Source organism: Corythoichthys intestinalis, chromosome 17, assembly GCF_030265065.1.
Source record: "Corythoichthys intestinalis isolate RoL2023-P3 chromosome 17, ASM3026506v1, whole genome shotgun sequence".
NCBI classification, from domain to species: Eukaryota; Metazoa; Chordata; class Actinopteri; order Syngnathiformes; family Syngnathidae; genus Corythoichthys; species Corythoichthys intestinalis.
Genome location: NC_080411.1, coordinates 3,024,446 through 3,044,216, shown reverse-complemented (window position 1 = coordinate 3,044,216; position 19,771 = coordinate 3,024,446). Strand labels below are relative to the sequence as shown.

At 37.1% G+C, this 19,771-nt stretch overlaps 2 protein-coding genes across 6 annotated transcripts in view; one reads left to right on the top strand and one right to left on the bottom strand.

Moving 5' to 3' along the window:
* scarb2c (scavenger receptor class B, member 2c) overlaps positions 1-10,840 on the bottom strand; it is a 46,290-nt gene extending 35,450 nt beyond the window's left edge. The window contains exons 1-3 of the mRNA XM_057819858.1: positions 10,610-10,840; positions 7,049-7,206; positions 1,990-2,134 (exon numbers count right to left, since the gene is read on the bottom strand). Of these exons, the coding sequence (XP_057675841.1) occupies positions 1,990-2,134; positions 7,049-7,206; positions 10,610-10,729 (423 nt within the window). The 5' untranslated portion in view covers positions 10,730-10,840. The remainder of the gene's footprint in view (positions 1-1,989; positions 2,135-7,048; positions 7,207-10,609) is intronic.
* A 6,101-nt stretch (positions 10,841-16,941) lies between these two features.
* The window catches only part of rai14 (retinoic acid induced 14), a 100,159-nt gene continuing 97,329 nt past the window's right edge, over positions 16,942-19,771 (top strand). For all 5 annotated transcript variants that reach the window (XM_057818172.1, XM_057818170.1, XM_057818173.1 and 2 more), the window contains exon 1: positions 16,942-17,225. In XM_057818172.1, coding sequence (XP_057674155.1) covers positions 16,943-17,225 — 283 coding nt within the window. In that variant the 5' untranslated portion in view covers position 16,942. The remainder of the gene's footprint in view (positions 17,226-19,771) is intronic.

Genomic DNA, 19,771 nt, shown 5'->3' with positions numbered 1-19,771 from the left:
CACCTGAGTATAAGCCGCAACCCACCAAATTTGACGCAAAAATGCCATTTGCTCATAGATAAGCTACACTGGACTATAAGCCGCAACTGTCCTCATTGTATTATGGGATATGAACACCAAAAGATATTAACCGGGAACACTTTGTTTGACAGCGGCATCATAAGACTGTCATGAGACCAAATGAACTACCATGAAGCCAGCAGGGCCGAGAACGAAAAGTGGCATGTGCCATGTGGCAAAATAGCTTTGGCCATGTGGCATTTTTTTTTGCCGCGTGGCAAAATGGATTTTGCCATGTGGCATAATGGATTTTGCCATGTGGCATAATGGATTTTACCATGTGGCATTTTTTTGTGTCATGTGGCATATTTTTTTGCCACATGGCAAAATCAGTTTTGCCAAATGGCATATTTTTTGCCATTTGGCAAAATTGAGTTTACCATGTGGCATTTTTGTTTTGCCATTTGGCAAAAAAGGATTTTGCCATGTGGCATTTCTTTCGCCATGTGGCAAAATGCATTTTGCCATGTGGGATTTTTATTTGTCATGTGGCATTTTTGTTTTGCCATTTGGCAAAAAAAGGATTTTGCCATGTGGTACTTTTTTCTCCACGTGGCAAAACGGATTATGATAGGTGGCATTCTTTTTGCCATGTGGCAAAACAGATTTTCCCATGTGGCATTTTTTTGGGTCATGTGGCTTTTTTTTTTTTGCCATGTGGGAAAATGGATTTCGCCATGTGCTATTTTTTTTTTTTTTGCCATGTGGAAAAATTGATTTTGTCATGTGGCATTCTTTTCCCATGTGGCATTTTTTATGTATGTGGCAAAATGTGTTGTTATGTAAAGTGTATGGTCAAAAATGACAACCACATGTTTTTCTGCCATTTCATATGAATAAAAAAATTGGACGTGCATAGCCGTCAATGGCATGGACGTGCATGGCCTGCAAAAATACATACACCCCAAAAAATGCCACATACCCAAAAAAAATATGCCACGAACCAAAATCCATTTTGCCACATACCAATAAAAAATGCCACATGGCAAAAAAATGCCACAAGGCAAAATCCATTTTGCCACATGGCAAAAAAAAATGCTACATGGCAAAATCCATTTTGCCACATGGCAGAAAAAATGACATGGCAAAAAAATGCTACATGTCAAAATCCATTTTGCCACATGGCATAAAAAATGACATGGCAAAAAAATGCGACATGGCAAAATCCATTTTGCCACATGACAAAAAAAAATGCGACATGGCAAAATCCATTTTGCCCCATGGCAAAAAAATGGCACATGGCAAATACCACTTTTGGTTCTCGCTGCCTCTCCATTGCTTCAAGAAGCTTCATTTGACCATCATTACTCCCATGGGGGAGACAGTCAACCCCTGCTGCCAACTGCTGTCAACACTGTTGTCGTCCAACATGCCTCCTAGCATGCATTGCGGCGCCACAGATGAAAATAATCAAAATTCATGTTCTGAGCTAATTATTTCTTTAGTTACTCTTTCAGTTGTTTCATTAATTGCTAGCTCTGGTATTTGGTAACACTTTATTTGACAGTGGCGCCACAAACTGTCATAAGACCATCATAATTATGACATAACACTGCCATGACTATTAATGAATGCTTTAGACAGATGTCATTTTGTGTCATCCAGCAAATTATTTCACATTCTAATAGATCTAAAAGATGCTAGCTGGACATAAATGGAGTTAGTGACACAATTTTCTTAATGACATCTTTCAAAAGCATTCATTAATGCCCATGATAGTGTCATGTCACAATTATGACAGTCTTATGACAGTCATATGACGCCGCTGTCAAATAAAGTGTTACCTATTAACCAGAATAAATCAAAAAATAAGCCGCACTGGACTTTTCGCAGCAGGATTCAAAATGAGGGGAAAATTTAGCGGCTTACTGAAAATTACGGTAAATTAATTTGATGTGAAATGCAAAATAAAAATAAAAGGGTGCTTACCACAGCAGGGATGTTAACAGTCCTGATGAGCTCACTCTCTGGACCTCTTGACATGTCACGCTGGAATATGTAAGTTTTAGTGTTGACTGCTGTTACTTTGGTGCCATTATCCTGAAAGATTACTTCTTCCATCTGCCGGTACTCTCTGGATTGGGGGGGGGGGGGGGGGGGGCATATAAATAAATTGGCCATGGAAAACATCCTTTCAAAATGTCCGACATTGAACAAACAATGAACAAAGGTCAACTCAACTGCGGCAATGTAACTATTTTGCAGCACCAGTGATTTTGCCATGTGGCTTTTTGTTTTTTTTTGCCATGAGGCAAAAGGGATTTTTCCAAATGAAACTTTTTTTCCCCAAATCAAATTACTCAGGCTCAGTAATTAATCGTTGCAGCACTAATCATAGACTTCATATTGTATTGACAGGTCAGATTGGTCATGCATTGCGCCTCGCATTCAAGTAGGGGGCTGCCTACATCAAGAGGAGCTATTCACAAACACACATACGCAGCGATCCAACGCCGGATTTAGGTTAAAAAACTTACAAAAGCCGTACCGCATACAAACGGGAAGGATTGTCTCAGGAGTGATTTGTTTGAGGATTCATGGCAATTATTTTATTTTCGTACCATGCATGCATTTTGAAACGTTGTGAAAAAAATCAATGGGAGAAATTAGCCGCTACTGCATTAGCACCATAGTTCGCGATATTTACGTAAAATAAATGCTAACTCCACTGTTTTTTGCTTTTAACCAAGAGCCGAGACTGTTTTACGTCCATACCAATAAAGAATATGGGGATTTAAGCATTTATTCACAAGAATTTTCACCGGAAAAGCTCTGTTTTTATCAGAAGGCCACTAGCTACGTTCACTAACAGCCTAGCATTGTACTTCGACATATTTACGTAAAATAAATGCTAACTGCAGATTTTTTAACTCTTAACCATGAATCGAGACTACTTTACGTCCATATCTATACAGCATTCGGGAATTTAAGCAGTTATTCACAAGAATTTTCACCGGAAAAGCTCTGTTTACATCAGGCGGCCGCTAGCTACATTTACTAACAGACTAGCATTGTACTTCGACATTTAAACGTAAAATAAATGCTAATTGCACGTTTTTGTTTACTGTTTACTGTTACTGCATTGGCACCATAGTTCGCGATATTTACGTAAAATAAATGCTAACTCCACTGTTTTTTGCTTTTAACCAAGAATCGCGACTGTTTTATGTCCATATCGATAAAGAATACGGGGATTTAAGCATTTATTCACAAGAATTTTCACCGGAAAAGTTTTGTTTACATCAGGCGGCCACTAGCTACATTCACTAACAGACTAGTACTTCAACATATTTATGTAAAATAAATGATAACTGCACATTTTTTTGTGCGCTTTTAACCAAGAATCGAGACTGTTTTATGTCCATATCAGTAAAAATTTCTCGGATTTAAGCATTTATTCACAGGAAAGCTCTGTTTACATCAGGCAGCCGCTAGCTACATTTACTAACAGACTAGCATTGTACTTCGACATATTAACGTAAAATAAATGCTAACTGCACGCTTTTTTTTTTTTGCTTTTAACCAAGAATCGCAACTGTTTTATGTCCATATTTATAAAAAATTCTGGGATTTAAGCATTTATTCACAAGAATTTTCACTGGAAAGCTTTGTTTACATCAGGCAGCCGCGAGCTACATTTACTAACAGACTAGCATTGTGCTTCGACATATTTACTTAAAATAAATGCTTTTTGCATATTGTTTTTGCTTTTAACCAAGAGCCGAGACTGTTTTATGTCCATATCGATAAAGAATACGGGGATTTAAGCATTTATTCACAAGAATTTTCACCGGAAAAGTTTTGTTTACATCAGGCAACCACTAGCTACATTCACGAACAGACTAGTATTATACTTCAACATATTTACGTACAATAAATGATAACTGCACTTTTTTTTTTTGTTCTTTTAACCAAGAATCAAGACTGTTTTATGTCCATATCTATTAAAAATTCTGGGATTTAAGCATTTATTCACAAGATATTCACAGGAAAGCTCTGTTTACATCGGCCAGCCGCTAGCTACATTTACTAACAGACTAGCATTGTACTTCGACATATTAACGTAAAATAAATGCTAACTGCACGCTTTTTTTTTTTGCTTTTAACCAAGAATCGCAACTGTTTTATGTCCATATTTTTTAAAAATTCTGGGATTTAAGCATTTATTCACAAGAATTTTCACCGGAAAGCTCTGTTTACATCAGGCAGCCGCGAGCTACATTTACTAACAGACTAGCATTGTACTTCGTCATATTTACGTTAAATGCTAACTGCACAGTTCTTTTGCTTTTAACCATGAATCGAGACGATTTACATCCATATCTATAAAGCATTCAGGGAGTTAGGCATCGATTCGCAGGAATTTTCGGCGAAAAAAGCTCTTTGTCTGTGATTCCACTCGGTCAGCTTTGACGGCCTCGCCAACAATGCAGGCCCCGTATTTATCGGCCCCGCGCCCTGTCAATACATTGTGAAGCCTATGCACAAATCTTTTCCATCACTTTAAAGCAACGGCATGGTGTGAAGTTGCGACAAAACCCTAAAAATATCAAAACCACACAATGATAAGGAAGAAATAATACATTGCACTGTGTTTGAACAGTACACACTGCAGTGTGAGATCATGTCTGAAGCCTGAAATAGTTGACCATCTTGTTTTACCATTTCTCAACCAGTTACACTTGAAACAAAATAAATACTCAACCTCTGAAAGAGTTCGTTTACTGGTAATTTTACTGGTTACATGAATGGCACAGCTGAATATTATTTGAAGTACATATTGTGTTCAATTTCTTTCCACATATTGCATTGCAGTGACAATGACCAAAACGGCATCTTTGAATGGTATTTTCTGTATTATATATTACATAGATATGACATAGATATAAACACAGACAAGACTGAAGAAGCAGTTTCTGCTCTTGCACCCCTCTTTGAAATTAAGTGCTGTATTTTAAGCCAAAAGAACTGTTGTGTTTGATCGAACAATGTGTCTATATGCTGCCATAGCAAATTCATGGCGCATTAAGCCCCCGAACTATTTTTAATATGTCCGTTTTACCCTGGAAAACCCCGCTTACAGACGTCGCGCAACCGCTTTTGTTTCAACTCAGCCTTCAAAAGAAGGTAATTAATTATATTTATTATTCAAAATGTCTGTTATTTTTAGCTTAGAATCATTAATTGATGTCAAATATTTAGTTAAAAAAAAAAAAAAAAACGACTTTAAAAAATTATTCACTCGCATATTTTAAACAAATTACGTCACAATGGAAAAAAATGGTGTCTGTAAATAAGACATGGATATCTACCTCATAACCAGGGGTGAAAGGGGGCCAGAACGGTCCGGAACGCAGTTCCGATAAGAGATTTGGGGCTGGAACGGTGCTTTGTTCCCGAAATATGAGCCCAGGATTGAACCATTGATCTCAGAACTGTGGGGGGAAACCTGTTGTGTTTTATTAGATGGGGCTTTGCAAGGAGAAGGCCCATATTGTAAAATTGCTTCTTCTTTTTTTTTTGAATGGTGTTTTAATAAATAAGGATCAATGTACAACAAAAGAACAATTGGTTAACTTACATAGCAAAGGTCTGCTAGCTTAAATGCTATAAATCGCCATTTAAAAAAAAAATTTTTTTTTTACAATATTCTTAACAAATGTTTTTTTTGTAAAATTGCTTTTTTTTTTTTTTTTTTTTTTTTTTTGGAATGGTGTTTTTTGGCGCACCGCACAGCCCAAACCGTTTGACCAACTGTCACCGTTTGGATGTCAAAATGACCGGAATTTTCGCGCGACGCAGGGAATTTTTCGAACAAGCCACAAAAATTTGCCGTTCGTCCGTAAATGTGATTTTTTTTTTTTTTTTTTTTTTAAACAAAAAATTTTCAAAACGTTACTTGTCCTACAATTTTTGACCATATTACATAATTTACACATCAAAAATTCCGGGACGGTAAGGGGCATAAAAGTTTTATACAAAATTTGGCAAAAATGTATAGTTCCCCCAAAACTCACCAAAACCTCTCCCATTCATTTCTAATGGGATGCCATTGACAGCCATGTACGTCCAAATTTCCCATTCATTTTCAATGGCAAGAAAACATAGGTTCTTGTGATTTTTGACCATTTACCATGACAGCCCCTTGACATTCTGTGACCTGATATCAACAACATGTGTCCCCAAAATTTCCCCAAATCAACAGGAAGTGATGTCGCCAGATTAACAGGAAAGTAACCTGATATCAACAGGACGTGTCCCCCAAATAAGATATAAAAAGGATATTTCCCCTAAATGTCCCCAAATCAACACCAGTTATCAAGAGAACGTGTCCCCGAAATTTCCTCAAATCAACGTGAAGTGACCTGATAGATCCCATCGTAATTTCTCTAGAAATTGCAATTTCTAGTTTCCAAAAGCAGTTTTTGCATTTCGTGGTTTTAGGAAGTTTAAGCCCACTTTCAACGAAAAAAAACAAAAGGACTCGTGCCGAACTTTTTCAGGGAGTTCCAGCAAGAAAGTCTTGCCACTTTCAACCCTGCTCATAACTATCACTTAATTGTATTTCTTTTTTTTTGCGACAGTCGCATTTTCTCCGATATGTTAGATGATAAATAACCAATCCAAACGAAGAAACATTGAAAAAAATTTTTTTAAAGGGTAAATATATAAAAAAAGAAAATCTCGACAACTCCTTGATGTCTTCGATTTCTGCATCGCGACCCTTGTTATATCACCATGTTTCACCCATAAAATCCCCCCAAAATACATCTGTGGCCAATCACAGCTGTGTCTTGACACTCAGTGATACATGCTACATGGAGTTTTTGGATCGAAACACGACAACTGCGCGATAATATCTCGTTAAAGTCATGGCGTCTTTAATTTTGATTGCTTTCATTTCATGTGTTTTTTTAGGGTAAATTGTTATGGTAGATCTAAATCATTAACCTAGATCTGGACAGAAAAAGTAGCGTTCAACTCTTACCTGTAAGTGTACGGTCCGATTTCCTCAACAGCTGGTCTGTCTCCGACCAGCACTTCCAAGGGATTGGTCAGGTTGAAGAAATAAAACTGCATGTAGATCGGCGCCGGTGGGTCCTCCCAAGCATCGAATGCATCGGTGCCGTTCTTCAATACGATCTCCTGTTCGACAGAATTTTGTCTCGATTAACGAAGTCTTGAATTACATTAGGGCTGCAGCTATCGATTATTTTAGCAGTCGATTAATTGATAAACTAGTTAATTCGAATAATCGAGTAATCGGATAAGGAACATGAAAAATTAAAATACCTGCGTTGAGCCTCAAACGGTACCAAAAAAATAAAATAAAATAAATAAATAACAATCTATGTCCAACAAAAGAACAATTGGCTAACTTACATCGCGAAAGTCCGCTAGCTAAAATGCTATAAAATGTTAACTTTTATTTACGACACTCTTAACAAATGGCTTAAACACATATTCCCACAAACAAAAAGCTAAATATACCCATAAACTAAATTATGAATGCATTAAAAAACTAGGGCTGTCAAACGATTAACATTTTTAATCGAGTTAATTACAGCTTGAAAATTAACCCAGTTCAAACCATCTATAAAATATGCCATATTTTTCTGTAAATTATTGTTGGGATGGAAAGATGAGACACAAGATGGATATATGTATTTATATAAATTTTATATTAAAACTCCTTTTAATGTTTTTGTTTTAATAAAATTTGTAAAATTTTCAATCAAAAAATAAACTAGTAGCCCGCCATTGTTGATGTCAATAATTACAATGCTCATGGGTGTTGAAGCCCATAAAATCAGTCGCAACCAAGCGCTGGCAGAGGGCGACAACTCCAAAAAACACAAGTAACAAGTGGACATTGCACTGTGCTGTCATTTTAATCTGTTTGAGCGGGGCATGTGCGTTATTTGCGTCAAATATTTTAACGTGATTAATTTAAAAAATGAATTACCGCCCGTTAACGCGATAATTTTGACAGCCCTATAAAAAACACTAGCTCAAACAAAAATTTATGTTGGTCTTAACAGGGAGCAGCTGCATTCAGCCACGTGAAATGTGTTATGTCAAATTCACTGTCGCCAGTAGAGGGCAGTGTATCCACCCAAATCAGTAAAACTAAATGCTAACACTTTTGAAACAAACTATTATATCACCACTTAATTAAACGAATTCTCGAAGCAGCAAAATTTGTTTTGAATTTTTTTTTCTAAATGAATTACTCGAGTTACTCGATTAATCGTTGCAGCACTAGCTGCAGCTATCGATTAATTTAGTAGTCGATTAATAGATAAACTAGTTAGTTCGCATAATCGAGTAATCAGATAAGGAACATGAAAAATTAAAATACATGCGCTGAGCCTCAAACGGTATTTAAAAAATAATAAACAAATAAGGATCTATGTACAACAAAAGAACAATTGGCTAACTTACATAGCAAAAGTCTGCTAGCGTAAATGCTATAAAACACTAACATTTTTTTTTTTTTTTTTTTACAATGTTCTTAACAAATGGTTCAGGCTGGGGCTTCAGCTATAGATTATTTAAGTAGACGATTAATTGATAAACTAGTTAGTTCGAATAATCGAGTAATCGCATAAGCAACATGAACAATTAAAATACCTGCGCTGAGCCTCAGACGGTATAAAAAAGTAAATAAATAAGGATCTATGTACAACAAATGAACAATTGGCTAGCAAAAGTCTGCTAGCTTAAATGCTATAAATCGCTTTTTTTTTTTTTTTTTTAAAACAATGTTCTTAACAAATGGCTCAGAGTCTAGGGCTGCAGCTATCGATTATTTTAGTAGTCGATTAATTGATAAACAAGTTAGTTTAACTGTTAAACTAGTTAGTTTGAATAATCCGGTAATCGGATAAGGAACATGAAAAATTAAAATAGCGGTGAGCCTCAAACGATGTAAAAAATGAATAAATAAATAAATAAATAAGGATCTATGTACAACAAAAGAACAAATGGCTAACTTACATAGCAAAAGTCTGCTAGCTTAAATGTTATAAAACGCTACCTTTCCTTTTTCTTTTTATAATGTTCATAACAAATGGTTCAGACACATATTCCCACAAAAAAAGAAGAAAAAAACAAGTAAATATACCTATAAACTAAATTACAAATGCATTAAAAAAACATTAGCTCAACCAAAAACTTGGCTTATGTTGGTCTTAACAGGGAGCAGTTGGATTCAGCCATGTGAAATGAAGCAGACTAGAGGGCTGTGTATCCACCCAAATTTTAAAAAAAAACTAGATGCAAACACTTTCAAAATAAAACATTACCACTTTAATTAAACGAATATTCGAAGCAGCAACATTTATTCGAATCCTTTTTCTAATCGAATACTCGAGTTAATCGATTAATCGTTACAGCACTAAATTACATATGAGGCGAAAGAGGAAAAAATTAGATGCTGACCAGGCTGAAAGTGGCATCACGTGGAAATAGAGGTCGTAGCATGGCCGTATTTCACAACAAAACTAGGCCAGAGAAGGATTAGACAAACCAGGCTTTATATTTAGTCTAAAACATTACGCATTCGAACAAATAGTTCTTGTCACCTCCGACCTAATTATCATACACAGCAAAAGTCTGCTAGCTTCAATGCTATAAATCGCAATTTTTTTTTTTTTTTTTTTTTTTTTTTTTACAATGTTCTTAACAAATGGTTCAGAGTCTAGGGCTGCAGCTATCGATTATTTTAGTAGTCGATTAATTGATAAACTAGTTAGTTCGAAATAATCGAGTAATCGGATAAGGAACATGAAAAATCAAAATACTTGCGCTGAGCCTCAAACGATATAAAAAATGAATAAATAAATAAATTAAGGAATCTATGTACAACAAAAGAACAATTGGCTAACTTACATAGCAAAAGTCCACTAGCTTAAATGCTATAAAACGCTAACTTTTTTTTTTTTTTTTTTTTTTACAATGTTCTTAACGAATGGTTCAGACACATATTCTCACAAAAAAAGAAGAAGACAAAAACAGGTAAATATACCTATAAACTAAATTAGAAATGCATTAAAAAAACATTAGCTCAAACAAAAACTTGGCTTATGTTGGTCTTAACAGGGAGCAGTTGGATTCAGCCATGTGAAATGAAGCAGACTAGAGGGCTGTGTATCCACCCAAAAAAAAAACTAAATGCAAACACTTTCAAAATAAAACATTACCACTTTAATTAAACGAATATTCGAAGCAGCAACATTTATTCGAATCATTTTTCTAATTGAATACTCGAGTTAATCGATTAATCGTTACAGCACTAAATTACATATGAGGCGAAAGAGGAAAAAATGAGATGCTGACCAGGCTGAAAGTGGCATCACGTGGAAATAGAGGTCGTAGCATGGCCGTATTTCACAACAAAACTAGGCCAGAGAAGGATTAGACAAACCAGGCTTTATATTTAGTCTAAAACATTACGCATTCGAACAAATAGTTCTTGTCACCTCCGACCTAATTATCATACACAGCATTCCAAAAGTAAAATGTCACAACACGAGTGTTTTCTTACCTTTTCCACCACTCTTTCCACTATTTGCGAAAACACATTAGACAAGGCCAGCGCGATGCCCAGAATGAGAATTAAACACGAAGACAATCCATACGCGTAAACAAAACATGATTTAAACATGACGGAGCAGGACTGGGTGACGTCTGGTGGTGACAAGTGACGCTAATATATGCCACCGAGGCGAGCACCGACGCCCCTGGAGTACTGTATTTGTTTTGATATACCCGGAAGTTACCGCATCCCAAAGACTAACTAGTGACAAAAGAAGAATACGCTACAACTTCCTGTTTTGTCCGAACTCGCAAATTCCTTGGTGTTCTTTACTATAAAACACAACATATGCAGTAATTCAACACGAAAACCCGCACAACTTCGAAATTTTATGACTTGTAGTTTTACAGCGCCTTATAAAAGTTTTTTTTTTGGGGGGGGGGGGGGCAACGAGCTGCTTGTTTGTGCTTCTGATTTTTTAAAAATTTTTATTTATTTATTTTTTTTTTAACCTGTCATGTTCAGCTGTTCGACACGGAGAATGGAAGTCTAAGTTTCCGGATGGTCTGAACAGTTTTAATGTTTCACATTGCGAGTATGACATTCTCCCATTGTGATCATTCAATATACCGCATTTATTATGATAAAGCAGCGAACTGGAAAAGGTTATGGGGGAATACAAGAAAAGAAACAAGAAAAGAAACACGAACCACAACAAGAAATACATTGAAAGCCTACACTTACTATGAATATGTTGGTGCTATCGTCAGCTAGATGTATTTCCAGTTGACACCTTGTGGGGGGCCTGTTGACCAGGGAAAGAAGGGGAGGGGGGGTGGAGTCTATAAGATAAGTGATTGGGAGGGGTGGAGTGTACACAAATCAGCTCTGTGATCTAGAAACCAGTAATCGTGTGAATCCCTTGTGAGTGTAAGCCTGTTGGTATCCGACCCTATAACATCCCATCTCCAATCCTGGCACCGGGACACATCTTCTTCACACCGGATAAAATACACGACAGCACACCCTGTGGTGAAACAATGCAGTTCAGTTCCAATCAGTCATACAATAGCACTCAAGAGCTGGCTAACAGCATTTGCTAACGACAAAAAAATTAAATCTATTAGTGACACAACAAGCAATGACGAAGAATGTTTTTTTACGGAGTGTAAAGCTTTCGGTTAGCGGTTTAGCGAACGTACCTCCGGTGAACATATCAAAATAAAAGCACGTCTTGTTCGTCATATAAATAACGATTTCTGGAGTTAATCCCACATACTTCAGAATTAATATTATAATATGTTGAGTAAATACTACAGAATACAGATTCTACCATAAGAATAGCTTTCAAATGACACTCTTTATGACAAATATGATTGGCAATGAATAATTATTATAATTATTATACTACTATTATATATAGTAGTATATCATAATAATAATGCTAGAATTTTTTTAAAAGAATTGTTTTGAATAATATTGGAAAGGCAAAGTCAGTGTTCTGAATCTGTTTACTTTCCATTCTTTTGCACTAGTAAATATTATCAGTATTTAACGTCATTAGCATTTAACCTCTTTGTTCATTTGTGATTAATTATTGTTATTTACATGATTATTTGTACTTTAATAAAGAATTTAAGTGTTCCAAAATGGTTTTGTGAATTAATAAGCGTCAACAAAAATTTCATTGCCAAAATAATTTAAAAAAAAAAAAAAGAAAATTATTAGATTAGTCGACTAATCGTAAAACTAGTCGGCTGACTAATCAGGAGAAAATTTGTCGTTTAGGACAGCCCTAGTGTACCGGAACATATTTCCTCCACACCCTTCTCACCTTTTTAACCCCTGACCCATGAAGAGGGCCCCTGGATATGTTCGGCTTAGGCCCCAAAATTGCCAAGTCCGCCACTGGTTGTGCCCCCTCTGCCCCAAAAGTCAAACTCCACCTATGATGCTATTTAACACTTTTTTTGTCGTACCGTCGTACGCACTTTAAACCTGCTTGGTTGCATTAACCTTGAATGTTCACTTTGCACTGTAAATATCTATCACCCTGGCACCGCGTTAATAGGTCACGACATAATTATTAAAGCGCACGAATCCTCTATAATTGTCTGGGCCCTCGAAGTTTTGTCTCAAAGATACCTGAGTGAAAGATACCTATTACGCACTACCACTAGAGGTCAGTATCCTATTAGTTAAGGTTCCTTTAAAAAGAGAGTGTTGATCTCCCTCACTCAACAGTGAGAACCCATATCAAATATTTGTCCCAAAATAAAATGTTTATGTCAAAATTAACCATTCAGAATATACAAGGCAAGGAGAAAAAAAGAGAAGGAAGGATAAATGACAGAAAAAAAAACTACATTACGATTTTGATATTTAGGTTATTTATTTAATAATATTGAAATAGTTTGATCCTGGTTTGTTTTTTTCTGCATCTAAATAACCGAAATGACAAGATTTGTATTTGGGAGTTAAGATGATATGTTTCTCTCATGCCCTCGTCTGAACTTGACAAATTAAAATCAACATGTAGCAGTCTTCCAGCATAGACATGCTGCTACTTGCATTAAAAATATTCTTTTACTGAGCTCTGGTTGCATCACAGATCGACATGCACAAACCAACGCACATAGTTTCATAGCAGCAAAACAACGACAGTTAAAAACAATCATTGTGCAAACTCAGAATTTCTGAAGTCTATGCACTGTTTCAAAAGCTCGCAAAAATGTTGGCATGTTTTCAAAGGTCAAATCGAAAATAAAGTGGGTCTATATACACTGCTGGCCAATGTATTAGCACCCCTGCAATTCTGTCAGATAATGCTCAATTTCTCCCAGAAAATTTTTGCAATTACATATGTTTTGGTAGTAATATCTTCATTTATTTTGCTTACAATGAAAAACACGAAAGAGAATGGGAAAAATGATTAAATCATTATCATTTTACTAGGGCTGCAGCTATGGATTATTTTAGTAGTCGATTAATCGATTAACTATTTAGTTCGAATAATCGAGTAATCGGATAAGGAACATAAAAAAGTTAAAATACTTGAGCTGAGCCTCATTCAGTATAAAAAATGAGGATCTATGTACAACAAAAGAACAGTTGGCTAACTTACATAGCAAAAGTCAGTTAGCTTGCGTGCTATAAAATGCTAACTTTTTTTTTTTTTTTACAATGCTCTTAACAAATGGTTCAGACACATATTCCCACAAAAAAATGGCTAAATGTACCAATAAACTAAATTACGAGTGCATTAAAAAAATTTTTAGCTCAAACAAAAACTTAGCTTATGTTGGTCTTAACAGGGATTCAGCCATGTGAAATGAGGTAAACTAGAGGGCTGTGTATCCACCTAAATCAATAAAACTAAATGTAAACACTTTCAAAACAAACCATTACAACGCCACTTTAATTAAACAAATACTCGAAGCAGCCAAATTGAATTTGAATCTTTTTTTCTAATCAAACACTCGAGGTAATCGATTAATCGTTGCAGCACTACATTTTACGCAAAACTACAAAAATGGGCCGGACAAAAGTATTGGCACCCTGTAATGCTTCTCTAATTTGTGTAATTAAAAGCACCTGTTACATATCTGTGGGACATAACAGGTGGTGGCAATAACTAAATCACACTTGTAGCCAGTTAAAATGGATTAAAGTTGACTCAACCTCTGTCCTGTGTCCTGGTACGTACCACATTGACCATGGAGAAAAGAAAGAAGACCAAAGAACTGTTTGAGGACTTGAAAAGCAAAATTCTGAGGAAGCATGGACAATCTCAAAGCTACAAGTCCATCTCCAGAGACCTGAATGTTCCTGTGTCTACCGTGTGCGGTGTCATCAATAAGTGTAAAGCCCATGGTACTGCGGCTAACCTCACTAGATGTGGACGGAAAAGCGATTTCAACAAAAGATTATGCGGATGGTGGATAAAGAACCTCGACTAACATCCAAACAAGTTCACGCTGTCCCGCCACAGTCCAATGGTACAACAGTGTCAACCCGTAAAATCCGTCGGCGTCTGAATGAAAATGGACACTAATGTAGGATACCCAGGAAGACCCAACTTCTGACCCTGAGACATAAAAAAACGGGCTGGAGTTTTCCAAAACCCACCAGAGAAAGCAAAAAATGTTTTGGAAAAATGTTCTCTGGTCAGATGTGACAAAAGTAGAGCTTTTTGGGAAAAGGCATCAACATAGAGTTTACAGGAAAGAAAAAACAGGTCTTCAAAGGAAAGAACACGGTCCCCACAGTCAAACACGGTGGAGGTTCCCAAATGTTTTGGGGTTGCTTTGCTTCCTGTGGCACTGGACTGCTTGACCGTGTGGATAGCATTATGAAGTCTGAAGACTACCTACAAATTTTGCAGCTGGGTCTCCCTCAGAGGTTATGGGTCTTCACCAGGGTATTGGCACCCTCAGCCTAATATTTGGTAGCACAACCTTTAGACAAAATAACTGCGAACAACCGCTTCTGGTATCTATCAATGAGCTTCTTACAATGCTCTGATGGAATTTTAGACCATTCTTCTTTGGTCAAATACTCCAGGTCTCTGAGATTTGAAGGGTGCCATTTTCAGATCTCTCCACAGGTGTTCTATGGGATTCAAGTCTGGACTCATTGCTGGCCACTTTAGAAGTCTCTAGTGCTTTTTCAAGTGTGTTTTGGGTCATTGTTCTGCTGGAAAACCCATGACCTCTGAGGGAGACCCAGCTTTCTCCATACATTATGCTGCAAAATTTGTTGGTAGTCTTCAGACTTCATAATGCCATGCACACGGTCAAGCAGTCCAGTGCCAGAGGCAGCAAAGCAACTCCAAAACATCAGGGAACCTCCACCCTGTTTGACTGTGGGGATCGTGTTCTTTTCTTTGAAGGCCTTGTTTTTTTCCCCCTATAAACTCAGTGTTGATGCCTTTATACAAAAAGCTCTACGTTCCTCTCATCTGACCAGAGAACTTTTTCCAAAACGTATTTGGCTTCCTCAGGTAAGTTTTGGTAAACTCCAGCCTGGCTTTTTTATGTCTCGGGGTCAGAAGTGGGTTCTTCCTGGGTATCCTACCATAGGGTCCCTTTTCCTTCAGACGCCGACGGATAGTACGGGTTGACAGTCGTACCCTCGGACTGCAGGACAGCTTGAACTTGTTTGGGTGTTAGCAGGGCCGGCCCAGGCCATTTGGGGGCCCAAAGCAAAATAATTTAAAGGGGCCCACATTTTTGGCCCACCATTTCGTCACAGTGTACTGTGAAACCCATACATGCAATCCAACCCATACGTCCATATTTTGTATATTAAAGAGATTTTGTTGCACTGCATACTTCAAACTTCTCACCCCAAATAATTGTCAGTACTTACAGTAGATAGTGCCAAACCTTTTTCTAAAAGAGGAAAGAAAGAAGTTAAGGAAGAACTTTTATCTTTTTAAGCTTGTAATCACGTATCAAAACTCACAAAAGTCAAATAAAGCAAACTGTAGTAAACAAAATAGAATATAAATTAAACAATTGCCAGATTGGGGGCCCACTAGTGGTCAGGGGCCCTAAGCAGCTGCATAGTCTGCGTATAGGCTGGGCCGGCCCTGGCTCTAGAGGAGCTCTGCATGGAGGAATTGGCCAAAATACCAGCAACAGTGTGTGAAAAGCTTGCGAAGAGTTACAGAAAACGTTTGGCCTCCGTTATTGTCAACAAAGGGTACATAACAAATTATCGAGATGAACTTTTGGTATAGACCAAATACTTATTTTCCACCATGATTTGCAAATAAATTCTTTAAAAATCAAACAATATGATTTTCTGTTTTTTTTTTCCACATTCTGTCTGTCATGGTTGAGGTTTACCCATGTTGACAATTACAGGCCCCTCTAATATTTTCAAGTGGGAGAATTTGCACAATTAATGGTCGACTAAATACTTATTTGCCCCACTGTATATACAGTATATTAATATTCTATTTACATGTTTAAAGCTATTCTTTAATGTTCGAATGATTATATGCATTTATAGGGTTTTATATACACTTAGTGATATTATATTTGCACTTAAAAAATGTTAAAAATGGCGGGAAGTGACACTACTTTGCGGTTTCCCCCTTTACAATCGAGGTGTAGAGAAACAGATCACCGGGGTTAAAAGTTTTTTTTAGTTTTTGGTGGTCTCATGTGCGATTTTTTGGGTGGTGTTCCGTGACATGTCTTCATATTAAATATGGTTTGGCTCGAAAACGGTTGGAAAACGTTGTGATTTATAGGCAGCAAAGTCCACCCCACCTCCTCCTCCTCCGTCAGACTATGAATGAAGCACAATAGAGGACGCGCCCGCCCCCAACTCATGCACTCCTCCGTCACGAGAGCCCGATCCGCTGTGACGTCACATTCCAGAGTCAGTGTGGAGGGAGGGGGTCCACCAACAATCCCAACTTTTAATGTATGCAGTCGGGGCCGAGCCGGGCCAGTGTGTCGGTCGGCCGCACTGTTTTCCTCTGCTTTCTCTACATCCTCCCACTGTAGCGGCGGCAGAACAACGACTCGCTGTTCGCTAGCTAATCCGCTTTTTGGGTCCCAAAAGGAGAATCCCGAACCGATTCCCCGACTCCTGGAAAAAAGCGAGAGGGGTAAGTAAGCATTCTCGGCAAATTGACATTAGCAGTTTTGAATGAATTCGCCTTCAAATAGTTTTTTGCTGCAGTCTAGTACTCGTCAAGTGTTTCTGTGGCGAAGATGTACGCCGCGCGCCTTTCGCTTCTTCAGGAACGTTTGTCTTTAATGGAAAACACTTCATTGGCACTGTATTAGCTGGCACAATGCAAAAGGCGGCTACTATAACATGCTCGTGGATTCTTGTTAACCAATATGCGTGTCATGTCTGCAGGTTCAGAATGGTTTGCTATTCATGTGATGTAGGGATTGGTCGAAGTATTTATATGCATTAGTGTTGCACCGATACCATTTTTGGCCCTGGGTATCGATTCCGATGTGTGGTATTGGCTAAACTGTACCGATATGTTTTTAGTAGGGGTGTCAAAATTATCGCGTTAATGGGCGGAAGTTAATTATTAAAATGAATCACGTTAAAATATTTGACGCATTTAACGCACATGCCCCGCTCAAACAGATTAAAATGACAGTACAGTGTAATCTCCACTGTGTTTTTTGGAGTTTTGTCGCCCTCTGCTGGTGCTTGGGTGCGACCCATGAGCATTGTGTAATTATTGACATCAACAATGGTGGGCTACTAGTTTATTTTTTGATTGAAAATTTTACAAATTTTATTAAAACAAATACATTAAGAAGGGTTTTAATATAAAATTTCTATAACTTACTAACATCTATCTTTTAAGAGCTACAAGTCTTTATATCCATGGATCGCTTTAACAGAATGTTAATAATGTTAATGCCATCTTGTTGATTTATTGTTATAATAAACAAATACAGTACTTATGGACAATATGTTGAATGTATATATCCGTTTTGTGTCTTATCTTTCCATTCCAACAATAATTTACTGAAAAATATGGCATATTTTATAGATGGTTTGAATTGCGATTAATTACGATTAATTTTTAAGCTGTAATTAACTCGATTAAAAAATTTTAATCATTTGACAGCCATAGTTTTTAGATTATTACTGGCGGAAAACACAGACAAGACTAAAAAAGCGGTTTCTGCTCTTGCACTCCTCTTTAAAAAAAAATGTATTTTAAGCCAAAACAACTGTTGTGTTTGATAGAACAATATGTCTATACGCTACCATAGCAGATTCATGGCACATGAAGCCCCCGAACTATTTTTAATTTTTCCGTTTTACCCTGGAAAGCCCCGTTTACAGACGCCGCACAACCGATTTTGCTTCAACCCGGCCATAAAACGAAGGTAATTCATTAAAAAAATTATTCACTCGTATATTTTTAACTTTTAAACAAATTACGTCACAATGAAACAAAATGGTGTCTGTAATAAAGTCACGGATATCTACCTAATAACTATCGCTTAATTGTATTTTTTTGTTGTTACTGTCGCATTTTCTCTGATATGTTAAATGATAAATAATCGATCCAAACAAAGAAACATTTACAAAACAAAAGAGTTTTTAAAGGGTAAATATATGGAAAAAAAAATCTCGACCACTCCTTGTTGATGTCTGCGATTTCTGCATCACGGCCTTTGTTGTATTACCATGTTTCACCCATAAAATCCCCCCCAAATTCAGCTGTGGCCATTCACAGCTGTGTCTTGACACTCAGTGATGATACATGCTACGTGGAGTTTTTGGATTGAAACAAGGTAAGTACGTGATAATATCTCGTTAAAGTCATGGCGTCTGCAATTCTGCTCTTGAGTGCTCTCACCTGCATATAGGGTTTCGCTGTTTAAATTTTTTTTAAATGCCCTCCTGTAAAAAATTTTTGTTCCCCCTGAAAATTTGAGATTTTAACCCTTCCGATGATGTATCACACATGCATATCGGACAGTTTTGAAAGTTGGCCAAATTGGGGGTCTCAGAGCGGAACTTTCAGTCACCTGAGTGTTTTCCGCCTATTATTATTATTATTATTTTTTTTAATACTACATCACTGAATACTAACTTACATGTACAATGGTATGAAAAAGTATCTGAACCTTTTGGAATTTCTCACATTTCTGCATGAAATCACCATCAAATGTGATGTGATCTGAAAATCACACAGATGAAAAAACAGTGTCTGCTTTAACTAAAACCACCCAAACATTTATATGTTTTCATATAATGAGAATGGTATGCAAACAATGGCAGAAGGGGGAAAAATACGCAAGTGAACCATGACATTTAATATTTTGTGCCCCCCCCCCCCCCCCCCTTTGGCAGCAATAACTTCAACCAGACGCTTCCTGTAGCTGCAGATCAGTCTGGCTCATCAATCAGGACTAATCCTGGTCCATTCTTCTCTACAAAATTGCTGTAGTTCAGTTAGATTCCAGGGATGTCTGGCATGAATCGCTGTCTTTAGGTCTCAATGGGGTTCAAGTCTGGACTTTGACTTGGCCACTCCATATTTTGTTCTTCTGAAACCATTCTGAAGTGGATTTTCTTCTGTGTTTTGGATCATTGTCTTGTTGCAGTTTTTTCAGCTTCAACTGTGACAGACGGCCTCAGGTTTTCCTGCAAAACATCTTGATAAAC